Source organism: Neovison vison, chromosome 2 (assembly GCF_020171115.1).
Source record: "Neovison vison isolate M4711 chromosome 2, ASM_NN_V1, whole genome shotgun sequence".
Lineage (NCBI taxonomy): Eukaryota > Metazoa > Chordata > Mammalia > Carnivora > Mustelidae > Neogale > Neogale vison.
The window spans coordinates 190454386-190479379 of NC_058092.1; the positions used below are offsets into that span (position 1 = coordinate 190454386).

At 47.0% G+C, this 24994-nt stretch overlaps 1 protein-coding gene across 23 annotated transcripts in view; it reads right to left on the reverse strand.

Annotated features, from left to right (window-relative positions):
* Positions 1 to 24994, reverse strand: part of KCNMA1 (potassium calcium-activated channel subfamily M alpha 1) — a 730059-nt gene that overhangs the window by 212458 nt on the left and 492607 nt on the right. For all 23 annotated transcript variants that reach the window (XM_044239898.1, XM_044239897.1, XM_044239893.1 and 20 more), the window contains exons 7-11: positions 24786 to 24861; positions 22520 to 22690; positions 20846 to 20937; positions 2836 to 2946; positions 154 to 259 (exon numbers count right to left, since the gene is read on the reverse strand). In XM_044239898.1, the coding sequence (XP_044095833.1) occupies positions 154 to 259; positions 2836 to 2946; positions 20846 to 20937; positions 22520 to 22690; positions 24786 to 24861 (556 nt within the window). The remainder of the gene's footprint in view (positions 1 to 153; positions 260 to 2835; positions 2947 to 20845; positions 20938 to 22519; positions 22691 to 24785; positions 24862 to 24994) is intronic.

Here is a 24994-nt window from a genome sequence, read left to right on the forward strand (position 1 = left end):
CAGGGAAAGGGTGATGTCAAGGCTGGTGGCATCTGACTTATCTCATTAGGGGTGCGGAGGTGACTCTTGGCCATCCTAGGAGGCAGTGCCATCACCACAGAGTCAGTCCCCTCTCAGATGGAAAAAAAACAGAAGTCACCTCTTACTTCTTACCTTGACTCTTGCAAGATCATGTGGATTGAGGACTGAACCCTGATAAAATTCCACCTGAGTAAAATGTCGTTTGAACAGAGCCTCAAGCTCCAGGTTAGGGGAAATGCTGGCAGGGAGAGAAGAAACAGCCATTAATATAATAGACTCCAGTATTTCTGCTTCCATGGCCTTCTTTCTCTCTGACTTCCAAAGGGAAAGACCTAGGAAAAGGCTTTCACCTTCAAAGCAGCCCCTTTTCTTCCCAGAAATAAAAGGTTCACGCTTGAGAGAAATAAAACCCCAGCCCACTGAAAACCCAAACCATTACCAAGGTAAAATAAAGAGGCTCACAGTTTTCACAAAGTCAGAGGCCTAGGAGGCGAACCGTCTTCGACTTTGTTAGGAACAGAATCCTGACTTTATGAATAGAGAGATGAAGCTGTGACATCAGAGATTAGCTGAAGGCGCCCCCTGGCAGAGCCTCCTGTGGTTCCCTCCCTCAAAGCCTCTTCTCTGGTTCTCAGCCACATGGACTTCTCATCCCCAGGGCCTGGATCAAAACATGTCACCTCTGAGCAGCCACAGACCAAGTTAATGTACTCTCGGTACTGCTCTTGATTCACACATTTGTCCACTATTCATCATTCTCGGTGCTGAACTGTCCAGACATCACTCCCATGGGAGGACAAGGATTAAAACACTGATGGACCCACTCATCCATTTATTACTTCTGTGGAGATGAAAGATTTCTACTCTCTATAAGGTATCAGGCTAGGCGCTGGGGAGATGATATTTGGTTCAAACCTACTAGGTTCCAAGAACTGTGTTCGTCCATGCTTGCCTAACATTCATTAAGTACTTAGTAGGAATTGTTAATGTTTTCCAGCACGTGCTATGCGGCAGACACCATTCCAAGCACTTGACAAATATTAACTCATTTAAACCTCAAAACAACCCTGGAGGAAGGGATGTTATTAACCTAAATCTTCAAGAGGTTAATTAACTGGGCCATCTACTATAGTGCTGACACTGACAGATGCTGGGGACATGAAGGTGAATCCCAGCAAGTAAAGCATTGGCCACTGGCTTGTTGATTCAGTCTCAAGCCATGGGTGAGAGAGAAACTGAGCCTGTGCACATTGGACCAGTCTTTGAGACCCATTACTGGTTGGGGCCCTCTTAGGAAGTCTGCCTGGTCATGCAAGAAATGCTGGTCTCTCCCTGAAGCAAGTGCCCGGTGCAAATCTGCCTCCTGATGAAACTGACTTCAGTCAGTGAATATAGGTTAGATGTTGAGCTCTCATTGTTGCACATGTGCTCATCTTGAAATCCCAACCGATATGAGGGCAAAACCTACGCACACTACTTCTCCTGAACCTCCCATAATGCTCTGCAGAGGACAGGCCCCTCAGCTGGTAAGGACAGGCTAAGCACCGAACTGAATCTGTGAGTTCTGCTCCTGCACTCATGGCCTGGCTGGTCCTTTCAGAACTTGGAGAATTCAGTGTTGAGAGGCAAAATGCTAGCACTCAGACATGGCGGTCAGTTTGGTATTCTATGGACAAATGTCAAAAAGAAGGAGATGCACAGAACAGAAGCTTATAGGGAAGTCAAATTCCATGGGCTCTCAGGGCAGGATTGAGTCCTGGGCCATCAGCCCGCTATGCAGTCAACACCAACTCATAAGCTTTATCCCTAGATAACTTGGAGTTAGTGCTGGCACTATGGTGGCCCAATGTCCATCAAAAAAGATGGTGCCACCCAAGTCAACATGCCTAAGTCTCCAGACTCTCTATCCCTTTGGCAGACTAACTTTTACCTAAAAGGGGATCAGGCGAAGCTTAAAGTCCCAACCATATTGAGCAGGAGAGGTCTTGCTTTCCTCAACTGTACAGCAAACATAGTAAGACCTATCTTCTAAGTTGCTTATCAACCTAATGCATGTTATCTTCCACAATAATAGCAAATATTTACTGAGCACTTACTGTGTGCCTGATTCTGCTCTGTATACTTTATACGGATTATTTCTTTTCATTCTCCCTACGGGGTAGAATGAAACCACTGTGATCTCCCTATCTTATGAATGTGAAAACTGGGGCCCAGGGAGGTTAAATAACCTCTTCGGCAAGATTCATATAGAATACTCTGAGTTCACAGCATGCACTTTGACTCCCCGTGTTGATGAAGGGAGAGACCGTATGCACGGGCAGGGACCAGCACAGGGTCCTAAACTGAAATTTCTAGAAATGGTCATTGTTGCTGCAGCTGTTATTAGTACTTCATACCCTGCTTCCTCTTGTTTGTGTCTTGCCTGACCACTCTGTCCCTCCTGCCCTTATAAAGAATCCACACTAGACAGCTAATCATTCCACACCAGAGACTGCGGACACACCTGGATCGAATTGATACAGACAGCTGAAGGGACGGTAATGACGTGTTTGACCCATAATGAACTTCACTCTTCTTTGCCAGAATTGCCTCCCCAGAAGCAGGTGCCATTCTCACCACTGAACTAATGTGTTGGTTCCCTTTCCATGGTTCCATACTGTCCTCTCCAAGGAGGCCATCTGGGGTCATGGCCGATTCAACTCTGCACTGACCCCCCAACATGGCACCCACACCACCACTCCTAGAGACACTCAGGGAGTCCTCCTCAGGGTGCCTGGTTGAGTGGAAGGTCTCGAAACAGCAGGGGCCCCTTACTTGTGAAGAAAGACGATCTCCACATTGACATCATCCCGGTCCTTGTGCAGGAAGTCCTTCAGGAAGTTGGAAACACTCTCCAGAGTGATGTGTCCGCAGACCACAATGTGCCTGAACAGGAGAAGCCAGTTAGATGGGGCCAGCCCCGCGCTGACCCGGCACCCACCCCAGGCAAGACAGAGGAAGCGCACAGCTGCAGGGAAGCATTGCTCTCCTCCCCAGGCCTCCGTGAAAGCCCAGCTCCCATCCCCAGAGGGCCGTGAGGCAAAGCAGCGGTGCTGGCAGGTGCTCAGAGACTCCTCGGCAGAAAAGGCATATGGCTTCTCACCTGATGCTGCACAAAATCCTATTAAAACCCCAACCGTTTGGCCAAGTGGTTTTATGCATTGAACAATAAGTGACATTATGCTTGTGCTTAAATGCTGCATTATCAAGTCCCTTGCAGATTCATATCTTTCCCTTTCTGCCCACAAAGCGTCCTCTTGAGAGATTTACCGAATGAGTCTTGGTTTATGACATAGAGCTTATCAGGTAATGAGATAACAAATCTTGCTGAAACGATGATTTTGTGTGTAAGAAAGCGGACTTTTATCAGGGTGGCTAATGTGCGGCTTGACACGTTATGGGCTCTGCTGGCCATAAGCAGTAAAAAGGAAATTTTGCATTTTTCCGCCATAACTCCTCTGACAATGGGGGCATGTAACACTTTACAGTAAGTGAGCATTACTCAGGGCTAAATGGGGATGGGACGCCTATGGAATCGCAGATCACACCACAAGCTGTGCATCCCCAGACAGCTGCTTCCCTGGGCTGCCCAGGACTTCCACAAGAGCCACAGTGTTCTACTTCAAGATGGGGAGAAGCTAGAAAGGGATGAGGCAAGAATGGTTTGCCTTGATCCAGCAAGGTTTGGACTTCTGTTTCCAGAGATGGTGGCTTCCCCTGGAGAGATGAGCCTCTCTTCCAGAACTGCTGGGACAATCATCCCACCCAACATCTTTGGGCTCCTGGACCCATCTGATGAATCTGAACCAATCTGGCTACCCAGTGGCCCTTGACATATGCTATCTGATGCTCCATCAGGACTAAGCCCTTTGGTGCAAGGGCTAGCCCCATGACCCAAATCCGGGGCCCGACTGTGGAGAGGCAACCTTCTGGCTTCTAATAAGAAGACCATAGCAAGGGGCTCAGCCCAGGTCCCTGTGCCTCTCGGGCTGCTAGGTACAGAGGCTGAGTCCCTGCCCAGGTTCTAAGGCACGGGCAGGGGGTGAACACTGAAGCACGTAATTTTGTGGGAAAAAATTTTAGAACGGCTAGGCCCCCTGCACCTCATAATTGCTCGGTGCACATTCCAACAAGGCAGAAAGCTCATTGGCTGGAGGCAGCTCATAATGGGAGGAAGTGATGATTGCTTATGCAATGTTCCATTAGATGCCATTACAAGAGACTGCCCTTTCGCTGTAATTTGGTGCTTGACTAAGTATGTGAGAATAAGGCAGTCAACTCATTGGTGAAAGGATAATGATGCAGAACAAAGAGTAAATCAATAATATGCACAATGCAGTTAATAATATCACCATTATGGACTGTTATTGTTACGGTGCCACACTCACTCAGGGGCCAGGCAAGCGAAGGCCATCCTGGGAAGGAAAGACTGTCTGTGGTCTGCCTCAGAAGAGATGTTCCAACACGATCACTTTGTTTTCTAGCCAGGAACAGCCAGGTTCAAGGAGGTCCCCTGGCCACCTCTCCAAATGCCCAACACCCACATGACTAACTCCCTCTGGAAATACATCGGGGGTCAGAACACGGGACATGAATCAAACACTTTGATTACATACATTTTTATCCTGCCATCTCTTAAAATATTTCTTGTAGCACATGTGCATTTATATGGACAAAACAGGCCACAAAGGGATTTGCATGTTTTGCATAAGATTTCTGATTCTGAATTTGCCAGCGGTGTTCAGAAAGTGACCAAGACACAGGGTGTCCTGATCTGACATCCAGGGCTGCATGGGGACAGTTCTAATGTTTTCTGCTCAAAGACTTCCATGACTGCAAACAAGGCCAGCATGAATCCGATGTATGGGCACCTCCACAGGACACATACGTGGTGGAGGTCCTCCCGTTCACCTGGATGTGAGAATAAGCCAGACGGGATTCCTTGCTCTGCCACCAAGGATGTGTGTGATCTTGGGCAAGCTCCTTATTCCCATCCAACAGATGAGGGATCTGAGAGGTTAATGCCACCCAGCCAGCTTCCCGTCCCAGGCACAGCAAAGCTCAAAGTTCTATACCAGTAGAAGCCTGGTGATTATTCAAACCTGGACTCGAATCAATGATAGGTCCGGGGAAATGCCTGAACATTCATCCTTCCCATCCTGTACGCAAAGGACTGAATGAACATCTGCCAGCATTCCCTCTCCCTGTTCTGAACTCATTCATCTCTAGGACAGATGTGTGAAAAGTGGAAGGGAAGGAGATGAGTTCACCCTCTCACCCTTGAATCAAAGGCCCCGTCAGCTGATTTATTCAGCCTTAGAGAGAGTCAGGGTTCTCTTAGTTGAAAATGTGCTGGGTACATATAAAATATATTCCAATGCAATCAATATTATCCCTTAAGCCTTTAATTAGCTCTCAGTTCTCTTAAGAAGTAGACAAATGCAGGCAGGGAGGAGAGGAAAAAAAAAAAGGATTGACTTTTCTCATTTGAGGCTAGCTGTCCAATACCATTCTAGACAATTGAGAATATATATCTTTTAGCTACAGCATGATTTCTGGGGTGGAGAGCAGCCTTTATCAAAAAGGGAGGAAAAAAAAATCTTCCTTCCACATAATTGGTATTTTTGCTCAGAAAAAGCGAGATTGATTGAAAGCAGATTGCCTTTTTGCCCAAGGAGAGTTATTAGGCACATTATCATGGCAACCTTGGAGAACCCATATTGTTCCAATCTGTCCTATATCTGATTTGAAGATTTATGACTTCCCCCCTTTGTGCCAATAATCATTTCCCTCCATTTTGTTTTCCATAGAGTGGAAGTTATCAAGAAGCCCACATATTGAACATGTTTGAATGCAGTTAGAGTTGATGGATGGGGAGAAGTCTCCTCTCTAAGTCAGCATCTGCATTAGAAGACAGGCTCCCACCAGCCTGTGTCTGAGGGAGCACGGGGGGCCCTGAAGGAACACAGAGCAATGGATGGTGAAAAGGGAAAATTTACATTCCAGAAATATTATTAGGACTTTTGAAAATTCCAGGAACCAGAGTTGGGGGAAGGATGTTATTGCAGGGAAAAGAGAAGCATAGCTTGTTGTATCCCCAGTGACTGAAAATACAATTGAAAGTATTCTAAGACTGGGAGCAGGGTGTGCCCGCCTTCGCGCAGAATGATGGTTATTCACAGTGCATGATTTGAAGGATGCCAACAAGATCCTCATCCAAAATTATCTGTGCCCGATTCCATGACATCTACTATGTGAGATTCATACTACAATAGCCCTGTGTTAGCTCAGTTCAGACACTAAATAACTAAATGGTCTTAGGCAAGGTACCAATTCTGTATTTTACAACGATAAAGTCGGAGTCTTGAAGGGGCTGGAGCTAGTACCTGATTCATGAGGTTATCTTGAGGATTTATTTAAATAGATGATGGCTATTGGAAGTATTATTAAATGGTAGGATTCATGTGATATCTATAAATCAGTAGGTAACCGATGTAAAGTTCTGCAGGGCCTCTCGAATCCCATCTGATCCTCAAACAACCCTAGTTTCTACAACCTGCATCTTTGCAGATAACCTCTCTTAACCTCAATTTCCTTAAGTCGCATGCCTGACATCCCACAGCAAGAAAGTGACTTGCCCAGGATGTGACCCAGGTCTCTGGCCCTAAGGTTCACTGGGATGAAAGTGATGGGTGCAGAGAGCAGAGGCTGGAGTATTTCAGCTTCTGCTCCTCGAAGGCGGGCAGGGCTGGGCCTGCAGCATGTCCTCCTCATCACAGAGTGGAGGGGAGGCTGAAGAGATTCTCACTGGGCCAGGAGAGAGGCTTAGCCTGGGAAATGGTATGGAAAGAGATGATTCTCACTTAAAACATCCTCCTGTTACAGGATCACTTGATGTTAGCTGCACATGCTCAAGGCAACAAAGGCTGAACCATGGCAGAAACTCTAAACCAGGTTCTTTTACACTGAAGCCACGTAATTTGGCAAACCAAGGGATGGCAAGGTGATGCAGATATCCATCTTAGACATCATATGCTATGTCCAGCCCAAAACTGCCTCACCAGCCCAAGGATCCTGAAGATAAATGATCCATTTACGATGGAGAATATTTAGGAAAGTTATACTAGGATGGTAACTAGCGCTATTCCCAACATGGCTCTAGATTTGAACTTCTTTAAACTATTGGCATTCTTAATGATGGGTTTCAAAAGGTCCTGGTCACATGGTTTGTGAAGACGGCCAACAAACCTAAATCAATAACCATTTCTGATCTAATGGGACTTCTTTGTTTTAAAATTTTGTCAAGTTCTCTAAACAAATCTTTCTTGGGATAAACTAATGTTAATGGCTGGATTAAAGGATTCCTCTCCGATGCATGAAGAAGTGTCTGAAATGCTAGAATAGTAGCAGATGGCATTTTGTGTAATGGAGTTGGTCATCCAGTGTAAGCAAGTACGCCTGGTTTGGGGGCAGGGATCTGTAAACATGGGCTGGACCGAATTAGGTGTGGGAAACCTCATGTGTCATGGAGCAAACATGGCATCAGTGGTTGAGTGTAAACAACCACAATAAGGATAGCGCCTGACTATTAGCCACTGTATCAGGGTTTATCAAACTATCAAGTGCTTGTTTCATGGGTATGGGCACATCTTCACTAAAAGAATATGGATGTGCCTCTCCCATCATTAAGCATCTCCACCTTGAGAATGAAATCCCAGGCATTCTCCTCCATCAGTCTACTTCCTTTCCTGGAGATGGTGGAGGGAAGCCAGGATGCCCCAGTTGAGTTGGGACATGTTTCAGAACACAGTTCCACTGGTGCCTTTCAGAATAGACAACTTCGGAGAGGTGACCTAGGGCACAAGGCATAAGAGAAGGATGCCGGGGGGCGGGGGGAAACAAACTCTTGAAGGCGCCAGTGAATGAAGACTCCAGAGATCCACTGAAGTTGAGTTGAGCTAAATGAGAACTAAAAGAATTGCTTAGAGCCAGTAACCTTGAAAAAGGGAACTGTGACAGGGATGGGCCCCACTCCACAGACTCACATCATCTTAGTATCAGAATGGCCCTTCCAGAATGTTTAGTCTAGTGCCTCCACTATTATTTTAATGTGGAAACTGAGATCCAGAGTTTCAGAACACGATGAGGGGCAGAGCAAGTGCTGCACTACCTCCTTACTTTAATGCCTTCTAGAGAGAAGGAGGCCTGATGTTGCTAAAAGGAGCCTGAACTGGGAATCAGGAGACTGGGGCCAGTCACTACAAAACAAAGGGCCCAGACAGAGTGGGCTGTACCCACAGACACTGATGGATTCCCCCCACCAGAGTTCCAGCTCTCTGCCCCTTCTAGTTCATGCTACCAGCGTATCTTGTCTAGACGTCTGCAGTACTTCCTAATTCAGTTCCCTGCTCACCCTCCCCTTCATTCCCACCCCCTCGAAACAGCCAAAGAGCAGGACTGAGGCAAATCTGACTGCATCAGGTCCCCCCATGGGGCAGGGAGGTCTCAGATCTCTCTTTAGCAAGAGCCTCATTCTAGGAAGACAATGTAAAATGCACAGCTCTGGGCTGTTTATTTTTAAAGATACTATATCCATTTTTACTGGAACAAGTATAAAGAACTTAAAAAACCCATAGCTATCCTGTCACAATAAATCACACAGAGTAAATTGAAAATCCTATACAGCTTTCCCTGAATACATTGTGCTCACTTTGTCAGAGAGGCAGATGAAACGTGGCATATATTGATCTAGATGTCTCTGTAAAACTATAATATTTATATCAAATACATATGCTAGAATCTCTTCTGTCTTTCTGCTGAGACTTCTAATCATGCTCTTTCCACCCACCCCCCTTCCCCCCGGCCACCATTGGTAGCCACCAGCTTGATGGGAATGAATTTTAAGAAGGACTTGTCAAGGGAATTCAGCAGCATTTTATCATACAGAAAGCAGGGTACAGGTGGTGAGAGGCCCTACAACTAAATCACACAGTGGTCAGTACTCCATGTTGTTCCTCCAAGGTTGAATTGGAACCATTCAGTGTCCACACAACTATTTCTCCAAGACGCTCTCATTCAAGCTGAGGTTTTGGCAGAGTCTGGCCTTGATGTTCCATTGTCACCTGTGGTGTTTTTTCTGGCTGTTTTGCCACACAGCCTGCCCTGGTTTGGGTTGTGTCCTTCAGGGTGATGGTTACTGAGGCTTTCCCCTGAGGTACAGGACCCCACTGTCTGAAAGGAAGGAAGCTTATCCACCTCCCGCCTTCCCACTTCCTCCTGTATGGAGAGCCTGTTCCACAGGAACAGACTTCCACGTAGGGGAGTTCACCTTTGGCCAACAAACGCTAGCCCCAGGCTATGTGGCTCCCATCCTTCCACCCTACCTTGAGACCTGGCTCAGGAACCCCAAAGCTTGCTGGGCTTTCTGGAACTATCTACTGACCAAGAGGCTGGTTGGTAAGGTGTGCTTGTCTTGGCCACCCTCTGCCACCGCAAGTGTAGAAGAAACCTAACAGTTAATCTCGAGCCTGTCAGATCACTGGCTGCTTCTGCCACCTCAGATCTACTAACCAGGTTCTGCTAACTTGTACAAGAATAGTCCACGTAAGGAGGACAAAAATAAAAACAAAACAACTGGGAATGTGTCTCGAGGCCACAATGTCAAACCCTGCCTGTAGCCATTTCCGGTTAACACAAATGGAAAAAAACAAAACCAGCAAACAAAAAGCCCAAGGAGGTTTAGAGATAAGAAAATCTCCTACCCAGGGCCACAGCTAATACTTTGCTAATTACAAAGAGAGGAAATGCCTTCTCCCTCCTAGTGAGGAAGAGAATAAAGTAATCATCTCATCCAGCTGTCAATAGAGCTATTGTGGAAGAGACAGGCTGTTTTGCTGTTTCCCTAAACAGGGACAGAAGGCTGAGCAAATAGTTCCCAACAGTGCAGCAAAGGCACCTCTGTAAAACAGAACCCCAAGGTCAGGGGATGGACTCCTGGTAGCTCCCTCAGTGAATAGGGAGATATCCTGACCAGACCATAACTTTCTGCACAAAGCGTGTGCCTCTTCCCATATGCAGATGGTCAGGACCTAACCCACGCCAGAGGAGTCTGCATCTATGCCTCCCCCATCCGACATCACGATTAGATCTCCACAATCAGACCACACATAAGGGATGACCACACCTCTTTCGTAGCTTATTGCTACAAAGGAGCTTCCGTCTAAGTCTTAAAAATAAATTCTGAGGGGCACCTGGGTGGCGCAGTTGGTTAAGCATCTAACTCTTGGTTTCAACTCAGGCTGTGATCTTGGGGTCATGAGATTGAGCCCCACATCAGGCTTCAGGGCTCAGCGCAGAGTCTACATGAGACTCTCTCCCTCTACCGCTCACCCCACGTCTCTCAATCTCTCGTTCTAAAATAAATAAATTTTTAAAAATAAATCAATAAATTCTGACAACCGCAATGTAGGAGGCACTGGTTATACTGACCTGTCCAGCAGGTACCCTCTCTTCTGTCAGTGGTACCTCAATTTTAATTTGGGGAACCAGTCCTCTCTAATCAGATACAGCCCTGGCACCTTGAATCAAGGTGCCTTGCCTGAGCTAGGCCAATGAATGCTTCTCAGTCTTGCACGGACTGACCTAAGTCCCGGTGGGATCCCTCCTGCCTGCAAAACCCTGTCATGACCATCCCTGAGTTTCTGCTTGCCTGGCTCAAACACGTCCTTTCGGACATCTTTGCTCATCAGCTTTCTTCTGAATACCTCTGTAAGGTACTAACCTTCTGAGAAAATGCCTTTTTTGCTTAAGTGAGCAAGAATCCATTTCTGTTGCCTATAACCAACGAGCCCCCCACTGGAAGAGCCACTTAATTTTCAGAAGGACTCAGTAGGCTGGTGGTGTTTGGTTTCTTTCTCTCTCCTCTTTCTCTTCTTCCTTCTTGGAAGAGGACTTACACATCTGAAGTAGGCAATTCCATACCTGCCCGGCTCTCACAAATAACACTGTGTCTCTCCCCAACACCCTTGCCCTTCCATGTTTTATTCATCCCATGACTGCAGGCTTGGTGGCCTCTGGCCATTTTCAGGTAAGTTGGTCTTGCTTTGACCTGATTCTTCGAATCCTAGATGGTGCTCTGCTCTTACAGAGAAATCAGGGTGCTGAACAGCGCTCTCTTCTTGTAGATCAAAGTAGGTTTGCCTGTCTCCACTGGGTGGCGCTGCTTCTGAACACAAGGGACCCTGACAAGACAAGACTAAGGCAAAGGTGAACCACACCCTTTGGGGATAAAGGTGGAATAGAGGGAAAACAAGTTCGAGCAAAGAAATGGTTCGTTCTTTGGCCCTTGTGGAGGGGAGGTATGTTAGCTTTGATGTAAAACGCCAGCCCCACCTCCCTGCCAACATCCCTGGTAAATCATGCACCATGGCCCTAGAGCAATCTTGTTGGGACTACTTTCCCATAAAGACAATCAAGTCGACACATTGTGGCCCTGTTCCCCAGCCGTACTCAAGGGTGTGGCCCCAGTCAGCCCCCACCGCTAGCTATCCAGTCCACCCTGAGCAGACCCAGCATTCTAGCTGGCCTCCAGCATCTGTTATACACATAAGAATTGGGAGGAGTCCACAGGTTCCAGGGCTCACTGAGGCATAACACACCACCGGGGGTCGCCATAGAGGATGAAAAAGAGGGGGTTTGGGGGACCATCAGCAACTCCCCTACCCTCTCAAGTCACTCTGCACTTATATTGGACTGGGTCCACCATTAGATCTACAGGTTTTGGTGGGCACAAGTCCCCCTGCTATCTTTGCCCCAAACTAAGGTAATGGGTACATTTTAACTATGAATTATCAACTGCTGTTAGAAGCACTCCCTCTAAAATGTCTGCAGCCTTCATGATTTCACTGAAGAAGATTCCTGCTAAAAAAGCATTTCACTGGAATGATGCTCCTACATCATCAAGCTTCTGTTTAGAAGCTTGGATGGTTCCAATGGGTCAAAGTCTCAGCTAAGCTCCAGGAAGGCATAATCATGTGTTCTTGCACATCCTTTAGCCACAGCACTTAGCACAGTGACTAGGGCACAGCAGGGGCTCGCATACTTGTAAGCTGAGCAAACATGCTGGGATGGGAACTTTCCTAAATCTGTTCTACAGCCCAGCTGGCATTTGCCTTTGAGGTCTGTAGTTAAGGTCACAAAACCTCTCTCAGAGATGGCCATGAACCTGTCTCTGAATGTCCTCCCTGTCCCCTAATTAAGAAAGCACACAGAGGGGAGATAAGACTGCCTTTACTGAAAATCGGTACCCATATCTGGAGCCGTCCCCATGGCTCTGAAGTGGGAGCAGGTCATTGTTACGCAACACTCACACTAGATGTGGGAGTTTGAACCCCGAGAGACACAGAATCAGGTTTCCATAAGCCTCACACTGCAACAGCCTCTAAAGTTCTTTTAATAGAAGGAGACAATGGGCTTGGACAGTTAGAATGTTTCCTGGTGCATGACGGCAGCAGCAGTGGGACAAACCCCAAGTCTACTAGGAACCATGGTGCACAGCTCTGGAAAGACTTCGATCACAATGCACGACATAGCAGGAAGGCAGAAAACGCAGTGCAACGCGCTCTCGAATGGTGGTATTTCTTCTCTAGATTTGGAACCTACCCAGAGAGGATTCACCCAATCAAACGTGAGACTGAGCAGAAAGACTCTTCAGGGATTATAATTAGCAAAGTCATATTTGGAACTCTCTCTCTCTCTTTTTTTTTTTTTTTTATAGAAGAAAGACTATCTAAGAGCAAAAGTCTAGGTTTGAATATGACTTTTTATTTTTTCTAGGTACACAGTTCATCTCCCACCTACATTTCTATTCTTGTTTTCAGAACAATAGCTGGAACATTTTGATAAGTGTGTGGAAGGGAAGAGAGACAGCAGGAAAGTGGAGGAGGGGAGGGGGACAAGACTTCATTCCATTAGTATTATCAGGAAATTGATTTAATATGCATCCCGGTCTCTTTAAATAGAGCTTCAAGTTGGAAAGGGACTAAAGATGTGGCTTGCAAGAATCCAAAGCAGATGCAAAGAGAGAAGCACCCACCTCCACACCCACCAAGACCCCTCGCATCAGAAGGGAATACCTAGCATATTACATTATACGACACAGCATCTAATGACACTTGCTTTGGGTATCTGCCCCCTCGGTTCTGAATTTCAGAAGTTAGTCAAGGGGTCATTTTCCCAAAGTATTAGGGCAATCTCAATTCTTTTTTCCTCCCCCAGAAGTTTAATGCTAATCAAAGCAGAATGTCTAATCAGTCCAAGATGGTCTGTCAACTTGAATTATCTGTTTGTCTTCGTATTTACTGTATCTGTCTGTCTACAGTTCTTCGTATCTTTGTGAAGATCAGTTATTGGGGCCTGTGTTTCCTTCTGACTAGAATGGCTACCAGATGATACTTCCTGGTGATATGTTGATGATTTGCTAATTTATGGCTTTTAAAATCGAGGAATCTGAAAACACTGCTGGGAGTTCAGCCTGCGCATCACGTGGGCCGCGCAAGGAGAGGGCTGAACGGCTTGCTTGTCAAGGGATAGAAGTTCGTGTGAAAAGCAAAGCCTCGGTGACATTTCAACCAGATTGATGTCTGTGATCTAGAAATCATGAATGGCATCCTATAGGAAACACCCCCCCATAGGAGTAGACCCCCACGGACCACATCAAGCTGTGCAGAAGGGAGAGGGAGTACTGCCCGCGCTGTGTGTAGAGGAGAAAGGAAAGGAAAGGCCTATGGTACCGGGCCCAAGGCAACACCACACGAATTAACCCCACATCCTATTCCCAAGTGCTAGAGTCAGCCCTTATCAGAAAAAGTCCAGATGGAAATGTTATCGTAGGAACACGGTCACCTCTGGAAACCAAGAGGGGAAACTTATGTAAGCTCTGAGTTTGAACTCCCCAACCACTTGTGTGGCCAAATAATGTATAGCTCAAGAGCGCTGTGGCATATTTGGAAATCTCTATGGGTGTGACTACATTTATCCCCAGTGCTTGTGTGTAGCGAACACACAATAATTACATGTGGGATGATGGTGATGAAGGCAGGACTCACGCTAGCTCTCCTGGGGAGGGCGTAGACTCTGGGGTAGATTAAGTGAGTCTTTGTAAAGAAATACCGTTGACCTTTGAACAAATAGGGGCACCGACCCTCGTGTGGTCAAAAATCTACATGTAACTTTTGACTCCCTCCAGAACTCAACTATTAAGAGCCTACTACTGACCCAGAAGCCTTACCAAGAACATAGTCACCTGACACCAATTTCTTGGTGACATTTATTACAGACTGTGTTCTTATAATAAAGTAAAGTAGAGAAAAGAAAGTGTTACTAAGAAAATCCTAAAAAAGAGAAAACACATTTACTGTACTGTATTTCTCCCAAACAATCCGCATGTACATGGACCCATGCCCTTGAAACCTGTGTTGTTCAAGGATCCACTGCAATGTCTGTCCTGGCACAGTAGCTCCTCTAAGGTGCCAATCCTTTAAAAAACAAAAAGTGGTCTCGAACCACAGCGGGCAAAGCTGGAGTGTGGTTGAGAGAATGGAGTGGGACTTCAAGACAGCCAGGCAGGAGGGAATAGAAAGCGGTCTCAGAAAGGAACAAAAGACACACACAGAGAGAAGAGGAGGCAATTTCTGATGTGAGAAGAGGCACAGAATTAAATAAGAACCCAATAATAAGGAGCCAGGGAACACTGCCCTCTCTCAGTTAGTCAGTGGGGACGACTGTACAAGCAAAGTAGAGCCTGAGAGGAAAATAGGATTTTAAGACTTAGTCCTGTGAAGGTAGAACCAAAGATGGATGGTTGTAAGAGGGGTTCACGTAATATGAATTTTAAAACTAGGGTGTTGGCTCTCCTCGGGTTAGGAGAACCAGAAGCGGGGGTCAGCAGCCAGGGAACAGGCTCTACCCGGCCCTCCTCTGAAATGGCACCTCCCAGGACTTCTTCAGGGCAACTCATCCCTGTTTGTCTCTATAGCAGAATTTTAGTCTTTTTTGTTTTCATTGTTTGCCACAGGCATTAAAATTTGTACTTGGTGGTTTTGTCATTCATAGCCTGGCACATTGCCTGTGACCTCCTGGTGACCGCAATGACCCTGAGGACAGGTCCACGGGTAGCTTGCTCCCCGCTGAACCCCTCGTACCCAACACAACCCACACTGTGCCGGGCATGGGGGTACACGGCGAACCTCCACAGACTGAAAAGGATCCGGTAGCCATGATGACAGGAACAGAGAGGGAGGCAGGAAACGAACTGTGCTCCAGTATTTCTTAGGTCATGAAATTCTTGTTAAATTACTGAATACTTTTTAAAATATGACCACTACATTAAAGAACATAATAAAGTATCTGTTTTCATTTTTAAGTGGAAAAGCATGATAAATTCTGCCAACCTCTATGGCTTTAGGGCTCCTACCTACAATCCGGAGATGACAACTCACATTGAAGGCAGAGTCTGCCCTAACTCCCTCCGGGAAGACCCAGGCTCCTGAGGGACAGAGGTACCACTCCCACCCAAGGCTCTGAAACAAGCCCAAAGAGTGTACCTAACACAGGACGTTCCAGGAGGGGCTCCTGCTACTCTAAGTCTCACTGACAGTGAAGAGACCACCCCCAGATCAGCCACAGAACCTAGCGGAACAGATGGATATGTCTGCCAGGGCTGGGAACATTCTTCTCAAGATGCCACTCAGATAGGTTCTGCCTGGGGTGGGGGTGGGGAGGGAGGTGTCCACACCTGGCAGATCACTACAGTCCGCCATGGCTGGTAACCTAGGAAATGAACTCCCCAGAAAGGGGCTGAAAATGTCGAGACCCACAAATAAGGCACAAATCTCATTTTGGTCAATGATCCCTCCGTCCATCCTTGAGACCCCCCTCATCGTTACAAATGTACAAGAGATAAATACATTTCTAGTCCCACCAAATGGGAAAAATCAAGGAAGAAATGGTTTTGTCCCCTCTCCACCTTTGGTCCTTGACCCTGGGGGTGGGGGGCAGGACCTTTAGAAGCAATAGGCGAGCATAAGGAAGAGAGAGGCCCATAGTGATAGGCATTTCTCTTCTTCTCCATCATGTGCACAGTGTTGTGGCCCCACTCATGGGCAGGGGTGGACGAAAACATACAACCACAGGACCATGGGGTTCAGAACAGAAAGACGTGTCAAGAGATGATCGCTAGAGGCAGCACAACCCCATGAAGCAGACCGCCCCTGGGTTCAAATCCCAAATCTATCCTTTATTTGCTGCGTAATATCAGGCAAGTCTCATAATCTCTCTGTTCCTTAATTTCCTCACCCACTGCAAAGGGAGATGGTAATGCTTTCTTTATGTGGTTGCTATGAGGATTAAGAAATATGCAAGTTTGTAGGTATTACTACTGTCCGAGAAGGCAGTCTCAAGTCTTTGGGTCATAGTGATTCTTTTTTCATTGGCAAGTATGTGGCATTCCTCTGTCTACATAAAGAAAAGTTCTGAGGGAAGCCATAGCATTTAAGTTCCACGGACAGCTTTCCTATATTGGAACTAAAGCCATATTGGTCTGTGACAATTGTTCCCCCAGCAAGAAGGGGGGCCCAGACTCTCCATGAGCCAGGAGACCCTTCCTTCAAGGAGACCTCATTCACTTTCCTGGCCCCCTTTTGCCTTCATCTTGTCCTCTATTATTCATTTTCCTCTCTCTGTATCTTCTCAGCCTTTGGCTACCAGAAACCAGTAGAATAATCCAAACACATCTCATTTTCCCTTCTCCCAAACACCTGACCAAGGACTGCCTCAGTTTGGGGCCCCAGAAGCCCATCATGGGAAACACAAGGTCTGGATGGCTCCCCGGCCTGGCCACCTCTAAGAGCAGATGGATTCCTCTCTGCGGCTGATTATTTTCCATGGCCCTTGGCCATATGACCTCGGATCATGATCTTGTCAGTTCTCATAAACTAAGCAGGAGTGGCTGAGTCACACACAGAGAGGAAATCTCTGGGGGAAATGGCAAGGGGCTATGGGAGGAAGAAGAACAAACCGGGATCCCAAAGGCCATGGGAGTCTCACCCCCCCTGCTCCCCCACCTCTGAGCAGCTTTGATTTTACATGGAGGAAAGGAGAAGGAGCAATGTGCCCCCTGGAGGATGCAGGCTGGGCTGTAGGCGGTCCACCCTTCTGAATAAAATCTGGGGTCTCAGCCCAAGAGGCCATTTGTCCCCAAGACCTCCAGCCCACAGAGACTGTAGGCATAGGCCACACATTGGACCCCTGATTACTGACACCCAATTCCTATTCTTAGGAGCCCTGATACATCGTAATAAGATAAAACAGAGAACAGTGGATGCTCACATGTGCACATGTCCCCACATCTATCACTGGCTCTGGAGGTCCTGTGGGAGGTCAAGTGAGGATCATCGATACGAGTGTTGGGAAAAGCCACTCGGGCCCTTGATCCCATGTTGATGGTGAAGATGTCTGGGGATGTGATGTGGACTGTTTACGTTACGCCCAACACATAGATGAAAACCGAAAATGAGGCGCCAACAAAAATCTCCATGTTCTCCAATATCCTGAAATTGGGTATTGCATAAACAAAACCTTAAACTTCTCTGCCTAATTTTTTGTGTTTTTAGTTTTCTGGTTTTGGGGTGGTTTTTTTCCCCTCTAAATCATCTTTAGATTTCAAAGTTGTACATGTGCGTAGCTTTGGGTCACAAGTTCCCTTAAATTCTTTGACAAGTTAATGCATCGTTGGAGAGGTCATTCCTACGTAAAATACGCACACGCAATCCCCTCTATTGTGTATATGTTTTAATTACATTCTGGGCATTCACTTGATGAAACCCTGGGGAGAAGAGTATACGTACGTGCGTCCATAAGTCTAGTGCGTAGATTTTTGCATACACAGGAACATGGGGCAAAGCATGCTATTTTAAGAGTCTGAACTCTATCTTTCAACAAAGTTTAGCTGCTTTCCTTTTGCAAATGCATTTAATTTTATCTGGAAACTTTCTGACGTTAGAAATAGAACAACTGTAGTTTCTCATTATGTTTGCTGCCAGAGTCCATGCTTGCTTGCTCAACTAAAGACCTTATATTGTTAATTACTACCACATGCCCATATCCCAAGCGAAAGAAAACTTATTGATTCTGACAGCCCATTCTCTCAACACTGAATTCCAAATGAAAACTCAAATTTTGGCCAAACATAACATTTCATCAATCTTGTTCTACTGACTGAAAAACAACATCAAACAAAGGGTGCTAATGGCCCTTTATTACCGTTCCTTTCCCAAGCTTATATTTTCTGATGAAAGATCTAAGTGACCAAAGGGCTTCTTTAAACTACTTAGTAATTAGCTTTTGAACCAGGAAACAATGCGTAAAGTAAAACGAACGGTCCCTGCGTTGATGACAGGACCTACTCTCTGTCCTCGGGGTCGGGGGACATCGGAGACCCAAAGAGCACATTAAAAGCAAAGTGTGTATTTTCATAAAGGGAGAAGAGAGAAAGCGAAAGAGAAAAAAAACAGGCTAAAAGGCCGTGATAAAAGATGACGGAGACAGACAGAACAAAAGCCACGGGAAGTCTGTGATCTGAAGTCATCAGCACTCGAGGGTTTGAGTGGAAGTGCCAAGGCGAGAAAGATGACCAGATCGGACCAGGGGCGGGTGAGAGGCCGCTGCTCTGAGGCCCCCTCTGGGGCGCCCACCGACTAAAGCCACCAGTCACCCAGCCCACCCACACTGAACCAGGAAAACTATTTAGAGAAAAACATTGTACCCGGAGTGAGAGTCATGATATATGGTCCATGTACACATCGGGGCAACTGACTTTATGGGTTTCTTCGGGGGCTGTGATAAGGAAATGCTGGCTTAGAGCTAGTGGGGTGGGAGGCCGTACAGAGAGCCCAGTTCCTCAGAACGCCTTCTGCTTTATGGCGACCTGTTCACACCTTAGAGGTGAAATGGGCAGAGGAGCTGTTTTCCTCTTGGCAATGGAATAAATGACCAATGGGAATCTCTGGACTTATCTGGCCTTTTGGATCCAACCAATGGCCCCAAAATCAGAACAGCTTGGTTCTCATCTCATCCAGGGCTGTTAAGGTAATAGGAAGAGGAGGGCTCCATTAGAGGGAAGGTGGAGGAATGTGCTGCCTGCACGGAAGAGACGCCAACTGGCCTCCTCTCCCCCACTGTCCTTTGTTCCTTTGAAAGGGAACTGGTGTCCTGTGGGTAGTTCAAGAAAATGAGTTTTGGGTTGGTTTTTTTGTTTTTGTTTTTTGGGGTTTTTTTCCCACCTCCTCATTTTCTGTATGAAGGACTAGACACCTGAGCTCAGGAGGCTCTGGGGTCACCCACGAGAGATGAGATCTGCTCCCTCCAACAGGACAGGAGGAGGTAAGGGGGAAGGGCAGTGCTATGGTTTTATTTTCTCTTAAAAAACAAAACAAGTAGAGTTCATCTGAAAACGTGTCCGAGGGGAGAGACCAAGTTCTGCAATCAGAGCTTGTAGGACTGAAAAAACTGTAAGGTCTGTATGATGAGAATCCTCCCATCTTGGTCTAGATGGTAGGTACTGAGCGTGCATGCAGGGACACATCCCTCGAGCTGTGCCTTAACCCTCAAGTGTGCCTCTTACTCTGTGGATGTTTGAACAAAAACAAAAACAACAAAGCTGAGGACCCAAGAAAAAGCTTTAAAAAAAAAAAGTGAAGTAAAGAATGGGTGCCACCAGCCCTGCCTGGCACTCCGGCCAGGGACAGAGAGGCTGAGGCCCTGCTGTTGATAGAGGAGTCAGGCTTCTGGTTGGTGATGAAGGCTTGCAGTGATTCAGAGATTGATGGAATGACTGGACCACAAAGTGAGCCAGTCCCCAAGAAGAAAGCGCTGAGGTACAGGAAGCCCAACAAAAGCCTCATTGGGAATAGGACCCATGCTCCAACATGCCACAGATAGAATGTGTCTTGCCCTGGGGAATCTCAACAACGTAATAGTCCCTCTGAGGATAAGCTCGGGGCCTCCTGGCTGAAGAGAATCGTTTTCCTGGCTGCTACAATGCCTTGACGGTAGGCCAGGTGACCTTGACCCTGACCTCCCTCAGGCCTCCCTGCTGGAGGACAATCCCATGTTACTGCAGCACTAAAATCAAAAACAAACAAACAAAACCCCAAGGATGGCATCACATCTGGGGAACCTGAATGTAGTCCCTGAGCCTGTCGATGGGAAGAATGAATGAGCTTGGCTTCCTGGGGAGGGGTTAGAACAGAAAATACAGGCCCCGTGATCTAGGAACCCCTTCCAGGAGAAATGCAGTATGTGTCTCGGATCGACGGGTAGGGAAGAAAGCCATGAACGGGCACACGTCTGGGTAGGTGGTCCACAGGGGAAAGCTTCCTGGGGTAATTCTGACATCACAGCCCACACAGAATATGGCCCTTCCCTCACAGAAGCCTCTGAGGGAGGGGAGGGAAGAGCAGGATTCCTGTGTCACTGCCAGAGGGGCTCTGGAAAGTCACTCAACCCCATCTCTTCTGATGCAACTGACTTACTTTCTGCCTCCATGTTTGTTAAAAGTCCCGCCGAATTTATTCCGATTCAGGATGAGAGCAGCAATTTCGGGCACGTAGCGGGCAAACATTGCCTACATGCATGAAACAAAGAAAAAAAGAGCCAAAAAAAAAAAAAAAATGGCATGCAGAGAGGATTCTACCACAGCGGAGGCAGCAAAACCTCTTGGCATACTTACTTTCTTCCACTAACCGCACTATAGGAGCCCCCGTATTTCTTGCGGTTTCCTATTAATTCTATGATTTCAGGGACGTAGCTGGCAAACATGGCCTGAGGAGAAGACAGGAGACAGAAGAGAGACTGAAAAGACAGGCCAAAGAAAGGGGGTGACCTTTTCAGAAGGGGAGGGGGCTCTAAGATCTGAAAACACAAAAGGGTTAGGACTGCAAAGGTATATACTAATAAAGTGGATTATAAAAATAAAAGCACAAAAAGGGCAAGCTCCTGAAAATACACAGGACAAAACAAACATTAGCCAACCTGGACAACTACCAAAAAAAAAAAAAAAAAAAAGCACAGTCAGGATAAATGCAAGGGAGACAGGAATAAAGAAACTGACATTCAACGTTTCTTGCTGAAAGGAAGTCAGTACAAGGGGTGCATGCTGGTGAAATCACACACTCACACACACATACACACAAGGGCAGGAGAAGACATTTCTAGTTAAAATTCACAGGAGAATCAACGCCTTTTTGAGTGACGAAAGACAGTAAACACCAAAAGAAGATTAAAATAATACATACACTTTTTCTGTTTAAAAAAAAAAAAATCATCCAAAAGCACAAAAGGTAAATTTAGGAAATCACATAGGAGGACAGAATAGCAAGGAGAAACACAAATCTGCCATGTTTTGTCCAACAAACATTGTGCTTGTGGCTGGATCGGTGGGTCTCGTGACCTGCAGGGACCGCCCCGGCGCGGAGGAAATGCTTACGCCAGTGGACACACGCACATGTACATTCATATACATTTTGTAAATGTATATGTGCCGTATGCATACAGAACAGAGAGCCGGATATGCATCCTATAAACGCATGTGCGGTGTACACACGTGGAAGCTGTGTGCGAGGGAGGATTCTAATCTCCGCATACGCGTCAAAAATCTCAACTTCAAAACGGACTACCTTGAAAGACAAAATGCAGCCACCGACATGTTGCCAGAAATCCCCCTTGAACATTACATCACAACCGACCGTTATGACCTGCAAAGGTCAGAAAAGCAAACAGCGAAACTTTCTGATGTGGTCGGGGGGGACACCCCACGGGTGGCTGCATCGTGGAGCTGGTCGGCTGCTTAGGAAACCGCACTGGGGTCACACAAGGACATCCCCCTGCAGGAGACCCCCTAGGCTTCCCATCCTCCGCGGGGACCCTACTCTTCAGGGCAGGCCCCAGCCACAGTGTTTGTTGGAAATTAGGGGAGGATCGTGAAGGGTGTGGGGGAGCTCTTGAAACCGCAAACTATCTAGAGCATGTCCACAGCGTGGCCTGGTCGGGGACAGCAGCTGTCCTCCCTGAGAACCAGCTGCTGAATTACGTTACCAAGGGACAGACACTCTCACTTAATAAGTGACCATCCCTTTCTTGAAGACCATTGGGTTTCCTCCTGGTGAAAAGGCTGACCCCGACAAGGGCAGGGCGCCTGGGTCTCTGGGAAACGAGTCTAACATCCCTAAGAAACACGCAGGAAAGTCACCATTGCGTTTGGGTTTACTTAGCCCGGAGGTAACGCTAAGGTGATCACTTGCTGGTAATGTGGAAACACAGAATCTAAAATACAAAGCTTTAAAGAAACGGATCGTAGAAAATATGAATGACCATAAAAGTCGACATCGTAATAAAGAGTTTTTACCAGTCCCCCGAGGATGAAGAAGACCATGAAAAGGCGCCCAAGCGTGGTTTTCGCGTAAACGTCCCCATAGCCAACAGTGGACATGGTGACCATGAGTAAGTAGACACATTCCCAGTACGTGAGAGCCTGGTTGTTCTGGAAATTCTCCCATGGGTCCCCTGAATTCTCCACCTAAAGCAAGGGGAGAGGGAAGAGAAAAAATGACATTGTGTGCCTAGGGTATACCAGGAAACCAAAACCTCTAGCGGTCTCAGCACCAGACGTCTGTGGCCCTGGGTGAGCTTTGCAGCAATGACTTGGAGCCTCTGCGCAGGTCACGGAGAAAGCGGGGTGGTAACGCACACCTGTCTTCCAGGATGATGGGGCAGAGAAGGGGAAAGAGCAGAGATGAATATCCCTAGTCCGGTTTTCTTCTCATTGTTGAAGATCTGAAGCCAACAGCGTCTGAAGGCATTGCCTCCGGCCATGTTTTACAGCATTACCTTCAAGGAAAGAGCCAGAGAGCCCTGCCCTGCCCTTTCTCTGTGAGTTCCTGCTCAGTCTCCGAGGGCCTGGCTCATGTGCTCCCGAGGAAATTCGAGACTCTCCCACCAGGGGCCTTCTCTTTTCATCATTTTGACCAAGGCGATGCCTGGTGGGCTTCGCTCATTCAGACCTTAAACCTGAAGCCCCATCAGCATCTCTCAGAGTTGGACTCTGCTCTCCTGGCTTTGCAGAATGTCAGGGATGGCTCTACCCTGCAGAGGGCAAGAATTTCCCCGAGCGCACGAAAGTCGAGCTCTTGAGAGTGATTTGCTTTTGCGCAACCCCTTAGACTGAGGGTCAGCAAGCTTTGTCTGTAAAGGACCTGATAGTAAATATTTTCAGCTTTGTGCAGCCTATAGATTGATCTCTGTAGCAACAACTCAGCTCTGTGGTTGGCGAATCAGCCAGAGGCAATACTTACGCTCAAGGGGGAAGTGCATGAATTGGGAGCCTTTTGTCCCCAAGGGCACAGCGCACCCAACTTCACACAACACCTTACCTTTCCGTCAATTTGATCCCCCAGCAAAGCTGTGAGGGAGGCAAGAGAGACACTCAAGATACTACTCTCAGGAGAGAGGGAGAGATGCGGCCAGATCTCCAGGTCTTCCCGGGATCTCAGCCCTGCCGTACACCACACGGGCAGTGCCTGTGACCCACCGGCATGGCCCGTGTGGGCAGCCAGCCCCCAGGCCCCAATCCACCAAGCCTCTGGTTCTTCCTCGGCAGAAAGTTTCCAAAACCAAAACCTAGCCTCTTTCACACATCACTTCTCGAGCTCAGCGTGCCATATTCATGGAGCTTTCCTGGTGGAGCAGAAGCTACTTCCCAAAATATATGGTGAGCTCACCTCACGGGACTACTGAAGACCAAATACGGTGATGAGGGTATTACCTACAAAGAGTGATTTCAGCCCAGAATTCCATCAGCAAAAAAGGGTGGGCGGGGAGCCCTCAGATCTAGTGACTGAAAGAGAGCCCCAGCTTCCATTCCAGGCCCGCCTCCCACGATAATTACATAAATCCCGATGACGGGAGGTAACTAAAGGCACCTTCCTCCCCTTAACACAGATAGAGGCTTAGTAAAGGGAAGGCACATTTACTCAAAGCTTCAGAGTGAGATGAGGCCCCTTCCAGTTTTAACAGTTTGTGCTTGTGCAAAACACACTTCCAACAAAAGCTGTGGTCCCTAAAAGCAGGAATAAAGGTCTTCCTTGAGGAGGTGCGAATAACTTGACTTAATAATGGAAGCCTTTCAAAGAGTCATTAATTTAGAAGAATTAACATTTTGGAGATACAAAATAACTTGACAAGTAATCAGGCAAAAGAATCAGAGGTGGCTTTTTGTAAGGGGGAAGCGGAGAGAAACTGAGGGATCTGAATTTGTTGTTTATTAAGAGATGTGGGTCAAACGCCCAACCTTGTCATGAAGACCTTTTCAAGTGTTGGCTGAGGACGCACTGCCATCTTGTGGCTTACTGGGGTTACTGCAGACAGGGTGAAAAATCCACCAAACCAGTGAACTGAAAAACGCAGGTTAATGAAGCAAACATCATTCACCATTTGGAACTAGTTTAAGGTAAAAGGGTTGGAAACCCAGACAATGGCGCAGTTGCTTCTCCTGCTCCTACATTCTGCAGCGAGGCTGAAGTGTCCTTCAGAGAGAAAAATTTAAGTCATAAAATGACGCAGGGACGGACTTACTGCAGAAAAGCCAGAGCTGAAGCCTCGTCAAGGATACTTACCAAATGGATGAACCCCGCTGCTGTTAGCCATGTGCTGATAAATATGGAGAGCAGATTCACCAGCTTGATGGAATTACTGTGCAAAAGAGACAACAAGCAAAATCCCCAAGTTAACAAGAGAAGACCATGTCCGGGCTGCCTTCCAGAGTGACAAGCAATCTTTAAAAAACAGGCCGCCCACCTCTAGTCCCCAGTGTTTCCTCCATCAT